This window comes from Falco punctatus (assembly GCF_963210335.1).
Source record: "Falco punctatus genome assembly, chromosome: 4".
In the NCBI taxonomy this organism is placed as follows: domain Eukaryota; kingdom Metazoa; phylum Chordata; class Aves; order Falconiformes; family Falconidae; genus Falco; species Falco punctatus.
This window is the reverse complement of record NC_137583.1, coordinates 82,583,539-82,605,627: the sequence shown is the minus strand read 5'-3', so window position 1 is coordinate 82,605,627 and position 22,089 is coordinate 82,583,539. Positions and strand designations below refer to the sequence as shown.

At 35.7% G+C, this 22,089-nt stretch overlaps 1 protein-coding gene across 4 annotated transcripts in view; it reads left to right on the top strand.

Moving 5' to 3' along the window:
• CRPPA (CDP-L-ribitol pyrophosphorylase A) overlaps window positions 1-22,089 on the top strand; it is a 125,476-nt gene that overhangs the window by 71,062 nt on the left and 32,325 nt on the right. For all 4 annotated transcript variants that reach the window (XM_080383708.1, XM_080383707.1, XM_080383706.1 and 1 more), the window contains one exon: window positions 4,294-4,422. In XM_080383708.1, coding sequence (XP_080239834.1) covers window positions 4,294-4,422 — 129 coding nt within the window. The remainder of the gene's footprint in view (window positions 1-4,293; window positions 4,423-22,089) is intronic.

The window sequence follows — 22,089 nt, the reverse complement described above, 5'->3', positions numbered from 1 at the left end:
TCAGAAAATGTACTGCATGCTCTCAGGAAATAAACCAACACTAGCAAATGACAATTTATTATGTTTCTGTGAAAGACTCATTGTGGCTAGTCATACTGAACTGTTAACTCCTGCTTTGCTTTTGTGCTCCATCTCTGCTGGGGATGCTGTGAATGTTGTACTCTGCTTGAGTGCTCAGCTGAAACAGAATTAAGTGGCTTATTTTTTTTCTGTTCTCTGTGGTTTATTCAAAGTTTTAAAATTGTTGTTGCTTTTCTTTTCTGGTCCAAGGATTAAAAAATAACTTTGAAGTACTTTGCAATAGAAGTTCAATACATACTTTACTTATTGAGATGATGTTAAGACTGAAAAAAACCTAATCTGGTATGTGGCAGAAGTTTTAAAGTGTATTTTTTGGCTGAAATTCTCATTATTTTAATATTGCTGCCAGAATAATTTAACAGTTCATGTGGATGACAGCTGAAGGTGTGCATGACTTTTATTTTACTCACTGTTAAAAAGGAGAAAATACAAGAAGATTTGAAAGTCTATGCAGAGTAACCAGATCCAGTTAATTCTGTCATTATGTTTTCTGGCTTAATAGGTAGGGATGAGAAGTGTTGGGTGGAATGAGTGTCATTAATGCCATATGTCATGCGGAATGTGCCTCTGGACTACATTTATTATGCTCTGCAGCAATAACACAAGATAATATGTTGTGACTTTAAAATATAGTTCCATATTTGAGGCTCTTGAAAAAAGAATAAATAGTTATTTTATATGGGGCCAGAATAGTTTCTGAAGTGCAGAGTCTAGTGATCTGGAGGGAAAACTGAGCGTTTACTTGTCAATTTTATACTTAAATTTCAGATTAAGTGATGAAATTGCATTACTGATCCAACAAATAAATGAGTTACCATGAAGCTTGATTACTTTTACAAAGGAAGAAAGTTATATCCTCACCTATAGAGTGTTGTTGTCTTGGGAGTGAATCTATGAACATCAATATTTAGCACTTTAGACTTTTTTTCTTGACCCTGTTTCTGAGGAAGTTCAGAGTAGAGCTTTAATTGTACTGAATTTTCAAAGGTAAATTATTTCTGCCTTTGATAATCAAAGCAATGACATGCCTCCAATTTTGTTGCCTTACAAGGCTACTGGATGTGCAGAATGCTTTCTGAACTGAGAATATTTTTATTAGTCCTTTACCAAGAATATAAACAACACCATCCCCACCCCCCTACCTCCATTTCTGTCTGTATTACATCTGGGGATTGTGCAGATAAAGTTGGAATTAATCGAGTAGGCAATACCATGGTGTTAAAAGCATGTTTATTTTGTGCCTGATTCATAGCTAATCTCTACTCTGGACTTTGAATTAAGTGCTTTTTTAGTGTCACACGAGGAATGTGAGCGCTGTATTTTAGTAATTGTACCTGTGCGTTTTCTGGACTTAGTATTCCTGAGAAATAGGTATGAAGCAAATAATGCTTACACAAGCTCACCATGAAACTCAGGTTTGCCCCTAAGATACTAGATCTTGAAGTCATTGTAGAATCCAGCACCATTTTTAATAAAAGTGTACTTGCTTGAGTGGCTTGCAGTGTGCACAAATTATTTAGTTGGACACCTTTTAAAATAGCCTCAGGAGAAAACAATACATTTAATCTCTTTACCATGCTCCAGATCCATGAGTTGTTCCTGACAACTACCTGAAATTTCCCAAAACCAGACAGTGAGAGAGAAGTCTCATAACTAGGTGGAAGCAGTTGCTAATATTTAAAACACAGATATACATATATTTGTTAAAATTATCATTAAAAAATAAAGTACTTTAACTGTAAAAAGGCATTTTATGCTACACTTTTGAATTTTATGGAGGTATCACACTATCTTTTAGAAATACAAGAAGGAACAAATGGGAAGACTGGAAGGTATGTTTTAAATGACCGAAGAATTAGCTAAACAAATCATTGCCTCATATTAATCGCTGGGAACTATTTAAGTCATTTAAACTTCTGATCCCTAAAACTCATTACAGATGGTATGGCTGGGGGACAGAAACTTCCTTCAGCAGTCTTTAATTAAATTCAATGTTGAGTGTCCTCTTCACTAAGGCTTATGAGTGGGAGACTCCTCGGCTTTATTCTTCGCTGTATACTTTGTTTAACATAAAACCTGAATGCATTGTTAGTGAAAAGCCTTTTAAGACGCTTTCTTTTGATGTTAAAGGGCCCATTAGTATTTCTCAGGCAGATGTGACAGAATTTTAAGCAATATGGTGACATTTAAATGCAGAGGTTTCAGGTACTAGCTTATTATACTTTTCTACTCAAAAGTAAAACTGTTCCTGGTAGTGAAGAATTGAAAGGATAAATGTGGAGAGCAGCTAACTACTTCCATTCTAACCTCATAATCAGGAACAGTCTAATGTAGACTTTTTGCGTAATTGGAAAGTTCTTGTCTATTCTTTGATTTCAGGACACACAGCTTTTTTGTAACAATCTGATAATTAAAAGAATCAGTTTTATTTTTCCTTCCAATATTCAGCTGCTTTAGTTGTAAAAGTGACAGGTGTTGTTATTGTGCCATATTGTCTGTTTAACCAGCCTGGGGAGAATTGTCCCAGTAAAAGGATGAGCTTGCACTGGACGTGATGACTTCTGTCCATATTTCCACATATAAATTGCCTCAGATTTCAAAGTCTATCCTTTATCCTGATGCCTGACTGGAGTTTTTTGTGGCATTTGTAAGCTGAAGCAGCAATTGGAGTACTGTATCCAGACATAGAAAAAGGAAGATTAACGTTACAGGAGAAATAGGAAGCAGAGAGGTGAACTTCATGCAATTATTTGTTTGCATCAAACCAGTATCCTTTCCAAATCTGCTATAACCAGGAGAATCATATTCCTAAACTGACATTACTTTTCTGAGTAATACATGTTCATGTTTGTAGATGCTGTGAATGGATATGATTTTTGTTTTGTTGTTATTACTTAGGGTTAGAAAGAAATGAATGCTAGTACTTCACCTCTGTAGTTACCATTATTTACATTTCGTATAAAAGTAAGTTTGAGAAAAATCTATTTTTAAAGCTGTGGAACAGGTTAATGGTAAATAGGTGTTAGGTTGTGTTCTCTCAAAATAATAGGTTTTAAATTTTCTTGTAAATAGCTGTAAATGAGCAGTGCTTAGCCTTGTTTTGGGTAAAAATAACAAAATAAGGAGTGTCTGAAAATTAATCTCTGCCTGTGTAATAGCAGACAATAGCTTTGCTCCTGGTGAGTATGCACTTAGACAGTAAACAGCTTTTTAAAAAGTGTTGCAAGGGAAAATAAGTAACAACCTGTTATCGGTCAGGGTAAATTGAACGTAAAGTACAAAGGGAATTTGAAATAATTTTCCCAGGCACAGATCTCTGGGGCTACCTCTATACTCCCACCTCTCTGTAGTACTTACAGATAAGTTTTATGTCGATGGAATGATTCAACCAGAAAAATATTTTCTCTTTCTTTTAAGGGAGGGGCATTTCTGCTATTGATAGATGCTGATCCTTCATATGTACAGATCAGCATCCTTAATTTTGATTTCTGCATTTGAGAGAAACTTGGTAAATTGATTAAACTGTGGAACACATAAGCCTTGGGAAAGGGTTGAGCTAGTTGACACCTCCCTGGAGATCAGTTTCGGGTCCTAGAGATGAGACCCACCATCTTTGTGCAGCATCCCTGCTTTTCCAGCCTTTCCCTGCCCAAGAGGTCAGGACAGTCATATCTCTACCTTCTTTTGAAGTAGTTTCTTCTTTTTAAACTTGAAGTGTTATCTTGAAATTAATCCAGTTTAGGCAACTAATTTGCTATACTGAAAAGGTAGTGAATTCAAAGTAAATCTTTAAAGAATGCATTTCCATTTTGATAACTTGTAAGATGCTTAAGTAAACCACCTGCCTTTCTCTAGTATCCTAATAGTAAATAAATAAATAAATCTGTGAATATTAGATTACAGCTTAGAAAATAATGTTGTTGTTTTTCTGATTTTAATTAATTAGTTTTACTGTACAGTTAGAACAATGTGCTCTGGTGAGTTTGGTGTATTGGTTTCACTGTGCTTTGAAAAGAATAACTTTCACGTCACTAAATATTTAAGTAGTGCAATTCAATAGTAATAGAAGCTAAGAAAAATCTTTGTTAGCCTGTATTTGTATGTGTGCTTAACACATAAAAATGAGATACTAAAACCTCAAAACTGGTGGTCTACAATAGCATGCTATGGAAAAAGTGGATTATTTTTTTTTCCTTATTTGTTCCTTTGCAGGTGCACTTGGATATTTCAGAAAATATTTCTTTCAGCATTGGGATGGAAGAACTAACTAGGATCAAGAAATTTGCAAGGGAAATGAAAAAGAAAAATATTTTGGTTTATGGTCTCCTTATCCAAGATAAGGTATGTAATTCTTTTTCTATGTGCAAATTATCTTCTTTTGTGATTTATATGATTAATGATAGAATCTTAATTTAAAACAAAATCAAAGGGGAATAAATATGACATGAAAAAGATTTTTTTAAAGAAGATTCTTGCCTGTTCTTGTTCAAAATTCAGAAGGCTCTGTGGTTATAGGCAAAAATGTAAGCATTTTGATTAGAGAGGAATAAATTGTAAACATTTTATAGAAGCATGTGAAAATGTCAGGGCCTTTTTCTTTTTGCTTTTCTGCTTTGCAGCTTGCTTTTTGCAGCATTAAAAAAGTAAAAAATAGTAGAAGTACTTTTGCTCAGGTTTTGCAGAATTTTACATTTCTCATCAAAACAGTGTTTGGTATTCAGGTGACAGAAAGGGCATGGTATATAGGTGTTGAAACAGTGTCCATGTCTGCAGTAGCAGCAAATTGCCTCAGCTGGAGGCAAAAAGGGTTAGTACTCCAGCATCCTTTGTACTCACAAAAGCTTTTAAAAATAAACCATTTTGGCTAGGAATCGTGTTCTGCCAACCAGAAAAGCAGGCTGCCTTGCCTCCAGTACAGATTATAGTCTTTGCAGCTTCTTAACGTAGTCAACAGTTAAAGGAAGAAGTAAGTTATATGACATTCATTTGTCTCTTGTTTGTACAACATACAAGTAGGGTGTACAACTATTTCCAGTCTCCTTTCTGGTAATATCAAAGCTCATTTTTTCCAAGGTGAATTCTGGCTTCCTTTGGTAAAAATAATTTGAAAACTGTTGGAACATACAGACACCTTATCATGACAAAAAGTAACATTGCAAATATTGCTTTAATGTAAACTGCTGTTTCTTTCCTTTTAAACTGCATAGGTTGTAGATAAGATTTTATTTCCAAAATGATCAAATATACGTATGTGGATAACAAGTTAGCAAAGCTGACCGGAACAAAGGAAAAACTTACAAACTTCAAGTGGATTTTTATGACCATGGCACCAAAATATTTTATTAATAACTGGCATCTGTAAGAGAACTGAAAAAGAATGCTGCCTCCATTTTTTGAAAATAAAAAGCTAAAACAATTATGTAAGATCACTGCAAACAGAGTTGTCATTTATTAGTGTGGAAAAAATATTATATAGATTAAAACACTTTGCAAAGTAAGTAAACTACCTCTAGCTATCTTGCTTTAAAATGGCTTTAAAACATGTCCTGCTTACAAAGACAGGTTATGCAGATCATGTGTGTATATGGGATACATGTATCAAATTTTCTTTTGGCTGCAGATCTACAAAGGACATAATTGTTTCTAGGTGAAAGACATATGGAAAAACTTGTCATATGAAAGTAGAAATGACATAACGCAAACTTTACTGCTGGTCTGCAGGAGAGTGAGAGTGGGGCACTGTCAACAAAATCAATTTGTTAAGTGAAAAGAAGTCTCTAAAACAGTTTGGTTTTTTTTTTGTTTGAAATTCCAAAGCATGATTTGAGAGTTACCAAGTTTTTTTACTTTTTAGTACGACCCATTAGCTAATAGGTGAATCCATAGGTGAATTCCATGCTTGAAGATAGAAAGGTGAATATTATACAGGCATGATGATGGGGGGGTCCAGAGGAAGTGGAAACACAAAATGCACCTGCTGCTGTAATGCAGGATACTCAGCCTGTTGTTGCAATAACTTCTGTCTGTATTTGCTTTTCAGAAGTCCCTGAAAGCTATGGTTTATTTCAGGAAAAGTGATGACAGATTACTTCACAGAGCTTCCCTCTAGCTGACAGGTTTATATCACCACTACCAGACATGCACGGTTGATATACACACTTTTACTAATTCAAAAACAGGAATAAAATGTAAGGGACAATGAATTTATTGAGGCATATGACCGTGGTAAAACTGAGGTGAAATTATTTTAGTTTAGAAGGGTTGTGTGACTAAATAGGTGTGATGATATCTTAATATAAAAGAATATGGGTGCACTTTCTAAGATTCTGCATTAGAAAAGTAAATTTGTTGAGATAAATATTTTTTGACATCAAAATTTATTTTTATGTTTTGGAAATGAAGTGGAATGCTTTTTGAATCTAGGAGTACATTTTTGACAGTATTGGAGAAGACGTGAAGCCCCAAGAAAAAGTTTAAGTCTTCATTTTCATTTCTTAAATGCAGTGTTTATTTGGTATTTAGAAAAAGATATCAAGTGCTTCTATGAATATTTGATACTCAAAGAAGCAAATCAGGAAAATTAAAGGAAAATGTGCTTTATAAATGACCTGCTTTGTACCTTCCATTTGCTCAAAATGAGTGCATGTTCATAGCTTGTACACAAATAGTTCTTCTCTGATAAATGTCACGCATGGAATACCAAATTACTGATACTGATACGAAGATTGGATCTGCTTCATAACAGCTCTAGTTTGCATCCTGAGTTTATTGTTGATTTAAATTTCACTGATGAAAATATTTTTAAAGACAGTTCTTTTCTAAAACTGTTCCTCAGTGTTAGAAATATTTTACATATTCAGAACACAGAGGGGGAAAGCGTATTCAGTAAATTCCAGAGTCTGAACTTGTGGAGTTAGCTTTTGAATGTTTTTCAGAGAACTTGAAGGAAATAGCTGATAAACAAAGAGAATTGAAAATAAGGAGAAGAATCCAGTTTTTATGGAAGTTATAACCATCATGTGCTGATGACAATGTTAGTTAAATTCCAACTGTTTTGATTTAATGAGTACTTTACCTTGAAAATAGTAATGACTGATATGGCATGATTATATATCAGAATAAGATTTTTTTAAAAAAGAGTAGTTAGTCTAGTAGGGTGTAATGCAAAAGAATCAATTCTGAATATTAGGAGGAAAAGCTATAAAAAGAACCCAACTTATTCTTAAATAAACAGTTACTTAAAAGGGGTGTTAAGAATTGCTAAGAAACCAAAGAATACAAAAGGTAATGTCAAGACATTGCATCCACGTAGAGCTGGAAATATGTTAATCTTAAAAGCATTGGTTTATGTCATTCAGTCCACAAGACTTGGGAGGGAACTTCAGCTACATGTGGCAGTTATTGATCTGTGTTCTGAACAATGGAATAATACTGAACTTGGGCCTTGTTCTCACAAACACATGCATTATTATCTTTAAACGTACCCTAGATAGTTAATGGTTTTATACCTAAATATGACAGTAACGTTTTTTTAAAAAATCAACTATTTTCTCTATTTACTGCTGTTCTCCCTTTTAAAATAATAATGTCTTATGACTGAACTACAAAAAATAGTCAACACATATAAAGAAAAATACAAGCAGCATTTTCTCATATGGGAGTGCAAATTCAGAAGCTTGTAAAGGACTCAGTAATAAGATCTTGGTCTAGATCTATTATTCAATAATAACTTTGTTAATTTTCACAGGCAATAAAAATTATCATTTTCCAATTATTCAAAATAAAGCATGCATGGGTGGACATAGGAAGCCACAGAAAGCTTTAAAATATGAAAATAATACTAATACATCTTTGGTAAAGAATTATATTAATTTTAAATATTCCTACTTCAGAGAGACACTGACAGAATGTTGGGTCAGAACAGCAAATATGTGCTGAGGCTTGCCTGGGGTAAGGTGGCCCCGAATACTTTTGCCTCTGAAACCACCATTTAATTAAGATAAAGGAACTGTTCACTGACAGCCAGAAAAGTTGCAGTCCATACACTAAAAAGAGACAAATGACACAATAGAATAATTGTTGTGAAGCTCCCTAAAACTAAATGGAAACGAAACTGTGGGTGATTTCTTATGCAAGCATACTGGACCTTTATTGTAGTCTTTAAGACTTTCTGAGGGCAAGAGGCCCATCTACAGTGTGCTTGATGACTCAGGAAATATTTGCAGTGCTAAATATGTTTTCTGTCTGACTTGGTAAACCGAAAAGGTAAACATTTGTAGTTTCCTTTTTGTCAAAGATCCTTTAAAAATAGTATTATATGCAGACGTTAAGGCAGTGGTTCTAAAAACAGAGATCGCAATCCCAAAGGGGATCATCCAAGTGGCAAAGCTGAAGGTGGTTTGGCAACCAGTAGTGAGATATAATGAGCCTGAAGAGCGAATGAAGTAAAATCACCAACTAAAAGTCGGATAACTTGTTGCAGACAAATGAACCGTGCCCTACATGACCCCTGCATGCTTCTTAATTCGTTTAATAATCAGTGTAGAATTAATTGGTCAGATGATTGCAATCTGACTAGAATGATTGGGTTGCTGCTGGGAGACCTCTTTCTTCTCAAGATGACGCTTTTTTTATTTCAGCTGCAATGACATAATGGGTTACAATGAACCTCGAAATCTACTCACAGAAGTCCTTAGGGCCAAGTAATTACTGTTTAGTATTTTCAAGAGCCAGAAACTGAACTTTTAAGTAGCATGAGCCAGAGTGATCTTGCTTGCACAGTGTGGGACACTGAATCTAGTTTAAAACTTTATACGCGAGTAACTTCATAGAAATCAGCATCTCTAAGTTTGTTAATGCAAAGACCTAGTAGGTCATTCACCAAAAAACCCAGAGATTGGTATTTATGGAGGCTGGACACTACTTTATCTTTAATTATTACTGTCTGTGATCAGTCATGACTGCATATTTTTCAGTAGGTAGAACTAACTTCATGAAAAAGGTTTACGAACACTGACTTTAAAATAAAACTACAAGTAACTCTTAATGGAAAGTTCAGTGAATAAAGGCAGAACCGGAGGCTCGATTCACTTGATGAGAAATTGAACATAAAACTATCCTTTTCCCTTGAGAAATGGCTGAAACAAAAATAGTAAGATCGCTTATAAAGGACAATATTCTGAAAGGGCCATATCACCTTTTAATGCCCCCAGAAGATGGTAGTGGAATTTACAGTATCAAATGTTTATAGGTGGTGTTTTGCATACATCAGTTTTCAGATCTTCAATATTTAGCTTATCTTCATCTTTGAATTTTGCAATTGGGTGATTATTTAAAGCAGATTTGTTTGCTTTGGTGAAAAAGACTATATTTTCATGGAGAAAAAAATCATTGTGCTCCATCAGTATTTTTACACACGAACAATTAGAGATAAATTTCTTGCCCACCTTGATAATTTTGGCTTTGATTTTGAAATCTCCAACAGCTCATCATTTATTCATACATTTTACTGTGTGAATATGTGGAAATCTTAACAGGGTTTGTTCAAAAAGTGTATGATCAAAAACATTGGTCCATCTGGTTGATTTTATCATCAGACTTTTTTGTCTGTCACACTTGCTCATGTGAAAGCACATTTACCGGAACTTTTAAAAATAGCACAGTTTTTAAATATAGATTTAGTGATACTGTTTGTAACAACTGCCTGTTACTGCAATGTATTTCTCTAATTGTTACAAGTTATTCTCATAAATTTTGGAGACTTCTCTTAAGATTTCTGTCACTGAAATATTTATATTACTTAACTACAAAAAATCAATTCTAAATTTAACGTTTGAAAGAAAGCTGAGTAGTTCCAAAGAAATACTACTATGTGTGAATATTTTTTTCTGCTATGTAATATATCCAAAAATAATAAACCAGCTAGGTGCCTTTTCATTTTGAACTGAAAACTGTTTGATCAAACCAGCCTTCTGCATCTGTTTGTACCATTCAGAGCATGTCAAGAAATAAAAAAAGGTCATTACCTGTTGGTTAATAAAATGTTGGTTAAACTTTCGGCTTTAAGTCAGGAAAGGGCGTAAACATTTGATTGTTAAATTTTTTAACACAGAACAAGGAAATCTCACTTTTGCCTTGAAATGCTCTGGTGCATACCGTTGTGGGGAGCACAGCTCTTTGCCTGTGCTGCTGCTGATTTTAGTAGGTATCTTGAAGCCTGATACTGGATCGTATTGATCCACAAATTGTGATTGTTACTCTTTTTTCTTTTTAAGGTTTTGGTATTTCTACCTGGAATGCATGCTTATGTGGTCTTGCATTGGCTTGCCCATTTTCTCCCTGTGTCTTTTTCTCTCTGTTTTCACTCTCCCTTGCATTTCCTTGTTTTCCCTCAAGTTTCGTCATCTCCTAGCCAGTACAGGTAATAAAGTAGTGGATTTATTGCAACTGTGCAGCTTTACTAAAGGCACTCAGATGAATTATTTCCAAAAACTACCTTCACAGTGTAGTACCAAATTCCCAGTCTGAGGAAGATAAGCTTTTTAGAAAAATAATCCGTAACCTTTTGGGTTTTCATTAACTGTATAGGTTTTTATCAGAAAAAGGTCAGAAAATTGCTCAATTTGTCTCTGCTATTAGAGCTTGTAGGAGTTTAACAAGCTGCACAGAAAATGATGACATTAATGTTTTATGCCTTTTACACATGACCTTTTCAGACTTATTTCAGCTATTAAACTTATAATTGGATAAATCAGAGTTCTCCCATCACCTTGTCAGCTAAAATGATTAAGGCAAGTAGACTTACCTTAGAAGTCATGTCTTTGTAAAACAGTCTTTAATCTTCCTTGCTTTTATAGCCCAGTTCAGCCATTCTGGCAATGTTAGTCAATAAATGTTGCCAGTTAGTTCTTAGTGAACATTTTAATTGTATAAAATATATTCCTTTAAAATAGCTGAATAGTAAGGAGGGGAGTTTTGGGGAACAAGTAGATTAAAGGTGAAATGCCAAGCTCTCTAGAGGAAAGGAAAATATGTAATATACAATATAGCAACTTAGAAAAGTGTGTACATATTAATTATGCTAGATACTTTAATGTGATAAGAAATAAACATTGAATTGGAACCATCTGCAAAAACAAATACTAGGAACAGCGAATCTGAGTTTCATCTTCAAATCTGTTAGGATGAGTTATTCTGACTTTTTGTCTGTCTTATGAAAGCTTTGATGTTGACCTGCTATCTCTTGGTGGAAACATATAAACATTTAAGATGAAAGGATTTTGACACAAAATTTTGTTTGCAAACAAACCACTTTTAACTTCTTTTTTCCATTGATTGCTTGCCTACAAGGAGCTGGTGAAGACCATTGTATCTGTTTATGGACAGTTGCAATTCCAAATTTAGTGCTGCAATTCTCAACTTAAAGCAATGCTTTGTACTCTTTTACTCTCTAAGCTGGGCATCAAAAATTAGTCTTCTCACTTTGCATCCATGCTGTCCCCGCTAGGCATCATTTAGCAGGTGACCAAAATATTCATCTATAGTAGAGAGTACATCTGGTTTTCCCAGCTTAGTTCTGAATACATAAAACAATAAAAAGAAGCTTACTAGAATTGTTATGTGTGTTTAAGAGGCATTTTGAAAGTGTTACCAGCTTGCTGTTGCGTTAGTTTCCTGATAATCTTTTGTATTTTGGATGCATTTTTTTAGTGAAAAATATGGCTGAAATTTTTCAGATAACTTTTTCCAGTTGCAATGCAAAGTTTAGTTTTATAGCTGAAGTATTAAACAACTCTGAAAATAAGAGTTTATAGAGTCAATGCTAGCTTGGCTGCTAATACAAATATTGGTCAGTATTTTACTGTAGAGTCATCTTCTCTGGAAGATGTGTTCTCTGTTGCCTTGTAGGTTTTGTATTTAATCATATGGCAAAGATATGTAACATTTCTGTAGAATTTAGGGTTTCTACAGGCAAAGATCAGTAATTTCTGCTCCATTAATTTATTTGTATCTAATGATACAGAGATCAGTTATGCGTTTTTGTTTTTGTTTTTGTTTTTGTTTTTTACCATGCCCCTCAACCATATAACTTCCTCAGTTTGTAGCACATTTTCATTACTGTATTTGACCAGGGATATGTATGAAGTTCTTCAGACATTTAAACACAAGAAGAGATTCCTCATTAAGGTGTACATTGTTAGTAACTGAAACCATTCCGTGGCTTTTGCTGCAGTCCTCAAGGTATAGTAGCTCCTAAAATTTGTGCAACAGAGGCAGTGGCCGTCAGATCTATATTGGGAATATTAATTTCCATTTTAAACCTCCTCTGCTATTTACAAGCGGGAATCAAGTAATCTAGCCCCAGGCTGACTTTGGGGAATTTCTTTACAAGGGTTGGAAGCAGTGCTTGAGGTTTTTGTACAGAGCTGAGATACTAAGCCCCAAATCTTATTTGTTGCTTATATCAGATTGTTCACATGAAAGTCATCAGTTATGGAACATACCCAATGCTGAAGTATATAAAAATAATGTGATATTACACTGTACGGCAAAAGCCCTATAATGTCAAGAATGAAAAATGCCTTTTACTCCCCAGCCTGTATACAGCCTTCAGGTCCCATGAACTTTTAAAAATTATGTGGGGAATATTAGCAATAAAACATAACAGACATTTTGGATTGAAAATATAAGAAAATTAATTATTTTTGTAGTTTATTTAAAATAAAGTTTTCTCGGCAGAACTGATAGAAACAATAGGAAATTATAAACCTGCTACTCTAGATCTTTCCCACCATGTAATTTCTGTTGTCTTCAAATGAGCCTGCTTTGCTTTTTGATTCTGGGTTTTAAGAAATGTGAATTAATCCAGTCCCGTGTTTTTTCTTGAGCTGTTTCTTGATTGCAAAGGGAGTTTTCTTTGAATAAAAGATGATGCATCCTTACATAGATTAAGTAACAGCTTTCCTTTTGACATGTTATTATTTCTGCAACTAGTTTAGAGTGCTTCTTTTAATACAACTAACAACACATATAACCTTTGTTACATCCAAAAATGCAGATAAAAAATGCTACAGTTATAGCATTAAGAAAACAGAGAACTGGAAGAGTGTGTCTGACACTGACTTGAGTCCCCTGCTTGCTAGTCTTGCATTCTTTTCATTAACCAGCCAAGTGCTCTTCCAGAATTATTAGATTTTTCTGCATCCCTCATTCTTAGTGGAAAGCCAGTTGTGTTTTATCTCTTTCTGCATTCACAGTGCATTCATATCCTCAGAATTATTTTTCTGGAACAAGGAATTCAAGCTCTTCCATCCTCCCTTTGTGTGATATCCTATCCTAGTAGCTCCTTCGTGCACTTAAACGTTTTTGAGATTTGTAGAACTATGTCACTTACCCACCTCATCTGCAAGCACCTGTCCTGATAGATCCCAGGTTTGGGTTTCTTTGTTGGGGTGGGCTTTAATAGGCTACAATGGATTAACATCAAAGATGGACATAACAGATCAGATCTTAAGTTTATCTAGGCAGTTATCTTGTGTCCAACAGTAGCTGTAAGGAAATGCCATGGGGAGAATCAGATCAGGGAAAGCATATATGACACCCCTGATTCTCTCCCTGTATTCAGTTATTATCTGCAGTATTTCCTGAGCCAGAGCTGTTTTCTATGGAGGTGTTAGCCTTAACAGGTTTCTGTTCCATGCTCTTGTCTAGTCCTTTGAGGTCCATGTGAACTTTTAGCATCCACTGTCCCCCCTCACAAACAGCTGTGTAGACTTGAAAACAAAGAAAGAGAGATGGTTTTTCATGAAATAGTGTCCTAATCACAAGGTCTTGCTTCAGAGTAATAATGGTCTGCTGAGATCCCATCATTTAAAATGTGAAATACACCCGCATTATTTTACATTAATTTATCATTTTATTGCCTAGTTACTCAGTTTATAATGCTCTTTCTGCATTTCATTTCAGTCAGCCCTATCCTAATGAACTTTGTATCATAAGCAAACTCCTGTTATTGCTTACCTATTTGTCCGGTTTGTTTATGAACGTGTTGAACAATGTAGATCATAGCTGTAACAGATCCCACCTGAACTACGCAGGTTCTGTTCTGAGAACTGACCCTTTACTCCTACCCTCTCCGCTCTGTCTTTTGAGCAAGTATTTATCCATGTCAGGACTTCTGTCTTATGACACCTTAGTTTTCTTAAAAACCTTTGGCAAGGAATTTTATTGAAAAAGGCTTGTTGAAAGTCTTGGAAATCCTAGTAAATTCCATCAACTGTCACCCACTCCTTTGAAAAAAATACAGTAAAATTGCCAAGTGAAGCTTCAGAAGAAAGTCATGTTGACTACTGTCATCTTTAACTTGCTGTCTACTATTACTGTGCAATATTTCATTTTTTTGTTAAATTGCCTGCTACCGGCTTCAGCTCTCTGTTCTGTAGTTCTCTGGAACTTTCCAGATTTTTCTTGTTTTAAATTGGCAGTTACTAACTACCCAGTTGTGCCTACTAAAGCAATTTTTAAACTAGGGATTGCACACCACCATTAGGAACTGGGCTTCAGAACTGTTGGGTGAATGCCATATAGTCCTGAGGATTTGTTACATTCCTCTCTAATTTTTTCCATACTTCTTCTACAGTAACTGGGATTTTACAGGTAAGGAGGGGATCCAGCATGTGAATTTCCCCACACCAATTCAAAGAATTAATTTAGTTCCCCTGCAATAGCTGAGTCTTCCCCGATTGATCATCAGTTGGCCCTACAGTCTCTCTGGCAGACTTCCTGCTTCTGCTCCGCATGAGGAAAGATTTATTGGTTTTGATGCTTTTTGCTAGTTGTTCCTCAAAATCTTTTTTTTGTTTGTTTGTTTGTTTGTCTTACTGTGTTTTTATATTTACTGTACCAAAATTATGAATACGTTTTTTCTATCTAGGAATGCCGCCGTATTTTTGAAGGATGCCTTCTTGTTCTTGCAATCTCCCTTATCCTGCGATTTAGGTGTACCTTCTGCCCCACCTTGAGCCTTCCCCCCAGACTCCCCAGGCAGCATCCCATTGGCTTTGTGCTTTCTGTATGGTCACCCTTAGGAGTTTCTGTACTTCCTGTGAGGACTGAATTCTCTTAGCTGCTTGTTTACCTTCTTTTCAACAAGTTCCCTTATTTTTTTGTTACATAGTTTTCCTTTCTGTCCCTGTGTCATCTTGTATTCAGTATATGTAATCCAGGCTCTTTTCCTTGGCTTTGATCCATTCTGTGATGGATTGGTATCCTAAATTCAAAATATAATACAAAACATTGTTCCTTCTTGTATTGGTTCAATTTCGTTTCTGTCTCTTCCCCACCCCCTCATCTGCAATTTGTTCTGTTTTCTCCCTCAGTCTGCAATTTTGCCCTCCTCTTTCTTGGATTTTGATCCTGGATCTCTCAGAAGCCAGGATCTGGACTTTGCTTGTAGGTCTAGCTGCACTACCTGCTTCTTCTTGCAATATTTCTTATATTTTGGCCTGTTTCTTTTCAGTTTACTGGAAAAGAAAACCAATCCTTCAGTTCTGTTTCTCTTCTGCTATCTTTTATCTTTTTCTGCTTTGTTTTTATTGTCCTGTGCTTCTGTGGATCTTCTTGCTCCTGTTGTGGCCCATCATCCTGGATTTGTTATTCGGCAGATGTTTGCAAATTCTGTCTTGTCTGGACAGGCTTTTTTCTTCTTTCTTCAGCTGCAACCTCATGTTGTAGCTGAATTTTCCCTTCTGAGATTTCTAGCACAATGTATTTCATGCATACCGACTGTCTTTCAGCTTCAGTGTTGTATCTTTTTGCTATGTATTGTTTTCATCTCCGGTATATCTCTGTCTTTATAGAGAAATGAGGAGAGAACATTCTCATGCAAGCTCCCCAGATGTCTGTGAACGGCTCCAAGCATGCTCTCGCGCCCTTGTCAGCCATAGTTTTTCGTGTAACCATTTGCCTCGTGTTATCCAGTTACTGCGTTCAAAGGTGCAAATATGCCCTTGCTCCTTCAGCCTTGCTTACCCATATCTGCACCAAGCAGCTCACAGGTCTTGCTACAAGCAGCATCTAATCCAACCAACTACCAAGCAGGAGACAAACAAACAAATTTGCTTGCAGCCAATAAATACATGTTGTTTCTCTTCACCAAGGATAAGGGCAGAACAATCTCTGAATGCATTCTGCTGCTTGCTTCTGGTTGCTGAGAGCTATTTACTTTTCAATGCTTAAAGATAATGGGAGCAAATCTTGTGGCAACTTCATCTCCCTAATGTTAAGTCTCTAAATATTTCTGCTGGCTTTCATCTAAATATGTTTTGGAACATCTAGGTATGAAGACATGCTTGTATCTCAAGACCATGAGATGCACAACATTTGAAGTTAGATTAAATTCTGCTGTGAAAACTCTCTTAAGACATGGGAATGCATGAATTTCAGTTTAATAGGTAGAATGAGGTATATTTATATTTTATAAAAAAAAATACTGGCATTCAGAGAAAGACACGTAGATCACAGGGAAACTCCACGGGCAGTGATCTTCATCTGAATTTTGTTGTGAAGTATTTTCTGTTGTATGCTTGGATTAAAAAAAGGTGGAAACTGTCATCATTATTCACAGTCTGAATTAATTATGTTTGATTTTAAAAATTTCTTTGAGCTGTTGTTTTCCTAAACCAATTTTTATTCATATTCCTAAATAATATTTAAACTATATTCCAAGCCTTACAGTGTAATTTCCCACCAGCTCAGAAAAGCCATACTTTCTTTTAAGAGGTAGAACCTATTACTTCACAATGTGCTTAAATAAATCTGCTTGATTTATAACTGTTTTAATCTCTAAAGTTTCCACCAAGCAGAATCCTTTAAAAAATGGGATTGTTTACATTTGAGTTTGTTTCAACCTGTGTGGTACTGGCAGCAGCATGAATGATCATTTTTGGCAGAGCCTCTGCCTTCAACTTTTTCCCTGACTCAGTTTTTCCATGCTTATGCAGATACATGCTCAAGTATCTCTCATGAGTGTATTTTATTCCATTTTTCTGTGCTTAAATTTATCAGACCAGGTGTTGAATTTTGTAGGCAACGGTTTTAGCGAAACATCTGAGACAGAGATAATGCATGTTCTCTATTTAAACGACTGCAGTAAAATGAAGTATGCTTTTTAAGGCTGACTACACACAAACTTTTATGTCTGCTCACTCTCTGAGCGGTGCAATTTTAGAAGCTTCTCGCTGTCCTGTAAGATCTTTCATTATCCAAAATAAGATAAAATGGCTTCAGAGCTTTCCTTTGACTAGAGCAGATACCAGTCCCACAGTTCAGCTTTTGATTTTTGTCCTCAAAGCGTGCTCTGTGCTTGCCATGTTCAAGGCACAGAGGTTAGTCTGGGGAATTGTGGCATAACTGTCATTATGAGCTCATGGAGTTTATGAACCAAAATTGTTGTCGTCAAAAGGGACAGCACGTGCCTTTTCCTCTGAAGTCAAGAGTAACCTTCCTCCCTGTTCTGATTCTGCTGTTGGAGGAAGAGGGGGTGTTAGTTCCTTCTGTAAAAGGTAACTTAGCTCTTTCAAGGACCACCTTGTCTGGGTCAGGGTGAAACTCCATTTCTTGTGCTGGCTTCTGGTTATATGCACCTTTTCCTTGTTTTGTAGATAAAATGTTTTAATGGAAACATTTTCCCCTTCCTTTTCTACTAGATGTGTATGTTACACAGTGACATAACTTTTGGAGGTTTAGGTCCTTGCTATGTAAATTACACAATAACGGGGCAAAACATGATGCAGTTACCCAGAGCAGAGATGAAAAATCCTGAATTCTGTTTCTAAAAGTAGTGGCAGTAGCTGAGAATCAGCCCTTGGTACTTTGTGTCTGGGCAGAAGCACCGAGGCTAATGAATTGGTTTTGAAGTTTGCATTTATATCTTGGATTTTTAAAACTGTCCATAAAATGCTCGGGATGCTTACTTTAGACAGGAATGTAACTGCCGTTTTGCTTTCTGATGAATAACGAACCAACTGATATGATTATGACCTAAAATAATTACATCCCTGCAAAGAGACTGTAATATTTAGGTTCAAATAAATGCATGCTACTGCAAAGAAACCTTGCTGATTTTGATTTTTCAGAACCTCTTCAACAGTGATTGGTATGAAGGGTCTAGTTATCTGAAAATTTGAATGGAAATGGTTTCCAGTGAAAAGTTTGAAATCAGAGTATTTTCAAATTATGTAAGCAAAGCACGGTGTGTTTGTTATAGCCAAAATGTTTTATGCTGAAACCATTCTTTAAGCATGATGTTACCTATCAGGAAAGAAAAAAAAAAAAAGGTAATATTATTAAAATCCCATTACAGAATGGGGGGTCTAAGAGAAGGAGATGTTTTAAGCATGGAAAAGGATTTTGTGACATATTTTCTCCCAAGCTCCTTGTTCATTTTGTTATGCTGTCCTGCAAATGCATCATTAGGAGAAGCTTAGGGTACCAGACAATACTTTATCCCACGCGCATTTTCAAGAACACAAAGGTGGGTAAGGCAGATTATTAGTGCTATATGTATAATCTAGTAAATTTTATATGAGTGTTTGATCCCACAGGAGAGGGTGAAGTAAATGAAACTAAGCAGAGCGTGGTTTTAGGTCGGTCATCATGGGAGACCCACATAAAGCTGTGGGTCACTTCTCAGATTCCAGACTTCCACACAGATTCCACTGTCTCTGGTCGGGCAGGTTTGGTCTGATATAAACCATGCCATCCTCTGTGTGCATGAGTAGATGATCAGTTATAATTACTCTGATACTGTGATAGGTGTGCAGTTTAGAAGCTCTTTACTTTTAGTGAGAAAAGTTGAAGTTTCAGAGAGAGTAATCACTTTTTAACTAATAGATATTGCTCAGAGAGTTACAGTCTGTAACTGATACCTGCTTAATTTTGAGCTGAGAATAAACCTTCAGCAGCTTTAAAACTGCTTCGAGACTAACATTTCTGCAACAAGACTTGACTGCTAAATTGTTAGGAAGAGTTTATTGGTGAAAACCTGCTTCTGAACAGTAGTCTTTGCTTGGTACTAGTTATGTGCCTGATTTAAAGGAGAATTTCATCAGTGCCTTGTATCTGACTCAGGTGTTTTAAAGGTTGTTTGCCCTGAGGTGTCTTGAGATACAATATAGCTGAAGAGTAAATTTTAAGCCCATTCTCATAAAGCCCCACCAAATCCTTGTTTAAAAGTTATATTGAAAGTGGCAGTACTGCTTCTATGCCTTCTAAACTGTTCCTATGAAAATAATTTTAACGAAGGTTTCTCTAGAAGAAACAGCATGGAGAGTTAGTGTTTCATGGAATATGTCTTCTGCATTTCCTGTTTCTAAATCTTTTGGAGAGGAGATAAACCTGCATTGTTGATAAAGCTTCAAAATGTTTTGGGGTGATTTGCTGCACTCTTTGTGAGCTTCTGAAGTTCCATTAAGTTTGTCAAAATTCCATGTACTAAAGTTTGCTCCATAATCAATTTCAAGTAGTTACCTGTGTTACTAAATAACAGCTAACCATGTATTTATTACATCCAGTTGATGTAAGATTTTGCTGATTAACTTACTAGTAACTCTTTACTGGTATGTCACAGGAAGAGAAGGCAAATGTCAAGCAGTTTTGCAAAGTCTGCATAAATTTTGCAAAAGATACAAAATCTCGAAAAGATAAGTTATGTCTGTAGGTTTAGCCTCTTAGCTTTTTAACATTCTACAGAAAGCTTAGGTGATTTGGTGTTTGGTGTCCGTCCCCCCCCAGTGATTCATAAAAGTGCATTTCACTACCCAGAATCATCCAACAAATATGTTAATTAATTTTTTTCTAGAACTTACTTAACAGTTGGTCTAGTGAAGTCCAATGATTTCTTCATTTTCCTTGATTCTGTCTCTCTCTGACTGGTCAGAGTTTTGCTACAAGATACCTTAGCACCCCACTTTTACAGGCACGAACTGGAAAACCACAGCTATCTATCACTTGGATGAATTAATTTTCCTGAACAATATAATCTCTTTGCTGAAATAGTTCATCCCAAGAATGAGAATGGGGATAAAATTCAGTGGTGTAAGAAAGTAGCTGCTGAAAGTTTCTCATTATTCTAATAGAGCTTTTCGTAGTCAGGTGGTGTCAGACACAGCAGTAGTGAAGGCATGCAAGTTGGTAGTTCTGTCAGCTGTAGTGATGCTTTTGTTGTTAACAGGGGTTGTATGTCCAGTGGAAGAGCAGGTATGATTTCATGTGCCAACAGCTCATTGTAACTTCTGTAAGAGCTTGAAACTGGTCTATTTCTAATAGAGATGGATTTGAATGTTCAATGCTAAACAAAATCAGTGGCTAATAACATTTCTTCTTCTTCTTCATACATAGAAATTAGAGACAGAAAAGAATATCATCCAGCCTTCTCCACTCTACATCCAAGATTACTTTAAGTGAATATTATTGTGTTTGCTTTCCTTCTGTGTTGGTTTTAGTACCTTTACCCATCTTGCGTAAGTGACTTTGATATAACTCATTGAAATGCATATTTGTTTTGTATATCCATCTATCTCACCTTTTCACTGCTTGGCAATTTTTTTTTTGTAGTTATTTCTGGATATTTTCCCACTTCTAATTCTTTCTGGTATGAATTAGGCCGTTCTCACCTTCTATTCAGCAAGGACATATTTTGTACTAATTAATGTTACAGCATTAAGAGAAACTGCTTGGAGGTTCCCTGGCTCAGTGCCTAATTACTGCCTATGTATTCTTGTTTAAGTGGGACATGAGCAGTATCTGTTCAAACATACGGGCAAATAGAAATGTTCAGGGTTATTATTGAAAAGCAACCTTTTTTGCCCTCCAGTTTTCTGCCCAAATCACACTAATGCTACATCTTATTTTATAAGTCAAGCTCTTTCTTCATGTTGCCTTTTGAAAATTACGTTTGCTCTTGCCTCAAATCATAGGCCATCACAGACTAAAGTGCTACAAGAGACAGATGGAAGATAGCTTTTTCTTCACAGAAAACATGGAACTGGAAATTTATTTCAAAATAAAGAGGTTTTCCTAGAAAACTAGTAGCACTAGTGAAACTGTCAAAGTGCTTTTTTTTCATAGGTTCTGATAGATACTGGAAATGTGCAAGGAATTATCTGAATGCTTGTATGAATGTTTCTTAAACTGGAGGTGGGGAGTGGTTACCCACATGCTGTAAATATGCAAGAGCTGCAAGTAAGTATTTTCTAGAAGCTGTGTTTGAGACGGTACTTGCCAGGATAATTAGGGATGTGAAAGATCAGATTCAATTCAGATGGAAACATTGGGCAGAATAGCTCAGAGTGCACTAATTTACAGGAAAGTTTTAACATTGGTTACTTTGGTGTTAATTAGTCTTGGCTAGTACATCCTATGGTATTGGTCCAATGGGCTCTTTTTGTTACTATGATTTTATCATTGGTAGCAGAATGATTATTATTTCTACAAGCTTTAATAAGCACTGTAAGCAAGTTGATATCCTTACACATTGTGTTTAGTCTAGATTTATGTTATCTCTAGGATTTTACTTTATTTGGTAACTAAAGTAAGTACAAGATGAATGTAAAACTGACCAAGAGCTCTCTTACTTAAACATAGGATGCCTTTGTTGGATAAGATTAAGAACAACTCCCTTGGCTATGCATAAAGATGGTTCTCTGATTAAGAAAGGAATGTTCTTATTTATATGGTTCTCCTAGCAGACGAAAGCAGATTTACTGTATGCAGTGTGGTTTGTGCTGTGTGGTTTGTTTGCTTATTTAGCAAACACTTGTAGCCTGTCCTAATACTGTGTTTTGTGAAAAGTGAGCAAAATCCTGCTTTTATGTTCATTAGGCATATTTTCTTGTGTATCAGGTTATCATCATCTCCTGTGCAGCCACTATGAAGATTCCTAGTTTCTTTCCCCTCATAGGGATTCTTGTTAGAGTCTGTGCTGACGGAGACTCCTTCCAGTCTGAGCTG